General features: G+C 53.7%; 1 protein-coding gene across 1 annotated transcript; it reads left to right on the top strand.

Moving 5' to 3' along the window:
* Positions 1–1344: 1344 nt before the first annotated feature.
* On the top strand, positions 1345–2493 carry LOC124682771 (protein EXORDIUM-like 3). The gene has a single exon (XM_047217388.1). The coding sequence runs from the start codon at positions 1345–1347 to the stop codon at positions 2359–2361; it is 1017 nt and encodes a 338-aa protein (XP_047073344.1). The 3' UTR covers positions 2362–2493.
* Positions 2494–2962: the final 469 nt, after the last annotated feature.

The raw sequence follows: 2962 nt of genomic DNA, 5'->3' as shown, positions 1-2962 counted from the left end.
CGGCGCCCCTCCCTCCCGTCCCGCCCCACTCCCGCCCCTCTCCCGCCCCGGTGCCGCCGATACCGCCCCGCCTCCAGCCTCCAATGGCACCAGCCTAAAGCGCAAATGATTCTTGCCCTTTCCACTCGTCTACAACAATCAACGTATTCCGGTCACATTCGATCGGGTTAAATATGCTCGCGTGTTTGTTTGCCTCGGGTAGTCTCAGCGGGCCGATGTTTTTTTTTTTTTTTTTTTTTTTTACATCCTTAGAGGTAGACCCAAATTTTAAGTGCGTGAACGCAAATAGACTAAAAGTGTCCATTTGAGTCGAGCCGCTAAAGATGCCCTTGCTAACTTTAGAAAACATAGCAACATCGCACGAACTTACATTTGTAACTAGTCCTACCCGTATCCCACTGTCCAATGTCACACTTTCAAGTTCTCAGAAAATGTGAAATACATCGGGGACATAAATTATCTTGTATATTCTATGTCCGCAAAGTTTTATCCAAAAATTTGAAAATATCTGAACTGCACAAAAAAGTACAAAATCATGTGCAAATAGTTATGGGATACTATTTACTTATACTTATTTTTTGCACATGTCACATACAGTTATATTTTGGAACGAAGTTTCGTATATCCACAAGATATAACACAACCCGTGTACATGATTTGTTTCAATTTTCTAACTTGAAAGTGCGACCTCCCACAATGGGGTGCAGGCACAACTAGCTATGAAATATTCACATTCGAAAAAGTGCATCCATGTTATACACTTGAGCCTAAGAACGAGGTTGGAGTGGATGTTTAAATTCCTATGAACTCAATACATAAGAATCCAATCCATAGAAATTGATATCGAGAGCCTCGAACACTTTTTTCTTTGGATTCTCGAAAAAAAAAATTGGTAGCACGCTTTTTTTTTTGTTCCAAATGCAATCTACATGAAAAAAAGAAATCCTATTAGTTGAAATTCTATAAAATTACTACAATCCAAAGAGGCACTATGTCTTTTCCTCTGATTTTGGGTTATTGGCTGGTCCCGTTGCAAAGTGAAAAGCTTTCTCAATTTGACACGGACGCAGTACAATGAATGTTAGGGAGTACAGGTAAATTAGCAGCAGCGAGGACGTTCAAAGTTAACTCGCGCATAAAACCAAAGCAACACCGAGGACGACATAGTTGCAGCTCGAGAAGAGCCCAAGCCAAGAACACTGTCTCCTCCCCCACTCGCTCTCGCTACCACTCCATGGCTTCCACTCTCGGCACCCACATTTCCCACTTTCTATAAAGAAAGAACCCCGGCCCCAAGAACCCATAGTAAATCCCCGCGACATTCCCCTCAGCCCGCTCGCCGCAATGCCAGGCCCCGGCGGCGTCCTCCTGCTCCTCGTCCTCGCGGCGCCGCTCGCCACGGCGTGGCGCCCGTGGCCGCCGCGCGACGCCACCGGCGCCATCGACCCGGGCTTCGGCGCGTCCAAGAAGTTCGAGGGGTCGTCGGACTTCGTCAAGCTGGAGTACCACATGGGCCCGGTCCTCGCCGCCGCCATCACCGTCCACCCGATCTGGTACGGCGCCTGGCCCGCCGACCAGAAGCGCACCATCCGCGCCTTCCTCCGCTCCCTCTCCTCCGACCAGAAGGTCCCCTCGCCGTCCGTCGCCGACTGGTGGCGCACCGTGCAGCTCTACACGGACCAGACCACGGCGAACGTGTCGGCGGCGGTGGCGCTGGGCCAGGAGAAGACCGACGCGCGCATGTCCCGCGGCGCGTCGCTGTCCCGGATGGACATCCAGTCCGTGGTGCGCGACGCGGTCACCGCGCGCACCAGGCCGCTCCCGGTCGACGCCGGCGGCGTCTACCTGGTGCTCACCTCCACGGAGGTGCTCGTGGAGAACTTCTGCGGCCAGGTGTGCGGCTTCCACTACTTCACCTTCCCGTCCGTGGTCGGCTACACGCTCCCCTACGCCTGGGTCGGCAACTCGGCGCGCCGCTGCCCGGAGGTGTGCGCGTACCCGTTCGCCATCCCGGCGTACGTGCCGAACCGGAGGCCCGAGGCGCCACCGAACGGGGACGCCGGCGTGGACGGCATGGTCAGCGTCATCGCGCACGAGCTGGCGGAGATGGCCTCCAACCCGCTGGCCAACGCGTGGTACGCCGGCGGGGACCCGTCGTTCCCCACCGAGATCGCGGATCTCTGCGAGGGCATCTACGGCACCGGCGGCGGCGGCGCGTACACCGGGCAGCTGCTCACCGACGGTCGGTCCGGCTCGTCGTACAACGTGAACGGCGTCGGGGGGCGCAGGTTCCTGGTGCAGTGGGTGTGGGACCCCTACCGCAGCTACTGCTCCGGCCCCAACGCGCTCGACCAGCACTAGCGTCGCGCCGGCCGCATCTACCGGTGGCGAGTAGTAGTAATCCTCCATGGATTTCCTTGCTCTAAATCCATGGCCATGGGAGCGTGTAGAGAGTCCGTGAACTGCAGCAGCATGGTCGTGATCCGAGCTTGCTCCTTTCCTCGGAGACGAACGGGTGGTTGCTGTGTCTGCTTACGGGCAATGTTGTTTTGAACCTTGAAATTTCATGTTATTTTGTCCATTCCCATGCTCAGTTCGTTCGAATTTTGAGTACTAGTTAACTTTGCACACGCCATTTCAATCTCCATGAAAATCCGGGTGACAAACCAAAACCATTTTTCACAAATGCAAGAAAAAACACACGATTGCATTGCATCTACAGTATCTAGGAGTGGGCATTGCCCCGTGCTATGCAAAACCGAAATGATAACACGGAGTACACAAGCTTGCCATGGGGGGGACGATGGTCACAGATTCACATGCCCAAGGCAACCTCGGCGCCAGGAAAATGCTGGTGGGTATTCCCACCAGCCAAAAAAATGTTTTCAAAGCAAACAAAACACGAGCAAACGCCTATAATTTTCACAAAGCTTAGAAAAACACAAACAAAAGCCTATATATG

Source organism: Lolium rigidum, chromosome 1 (assembly GCF_022539505.1).
Source record: "Lolium rigidum isolate FL_2022 chromosome 1, APGP_CSIRO_Lrig_0.1, whole genome shotgun sequence".
Classification (NCBI taxonomy): Eukaryota; Viridiplantae; Streptophyta; class Magnoliopsida; order Poales; family Poaceae; genus Lolium; species Lolium rigidum.
Note: the sequence above shows the minus strand (reverse complement) of the source record. Positions and strands in the feature narration are given on the sequence as shown.

What these genes read in the sequence shown, in the direction of transcription:
- LOC124682771 (XM_047217388.1), top strand. Translation starts at nt 1,345, where the DNA reads ATGCCAGGCCCCGGCGGCGTCCTCCTGCTCCTCGTCCTCGCGGCGCCG.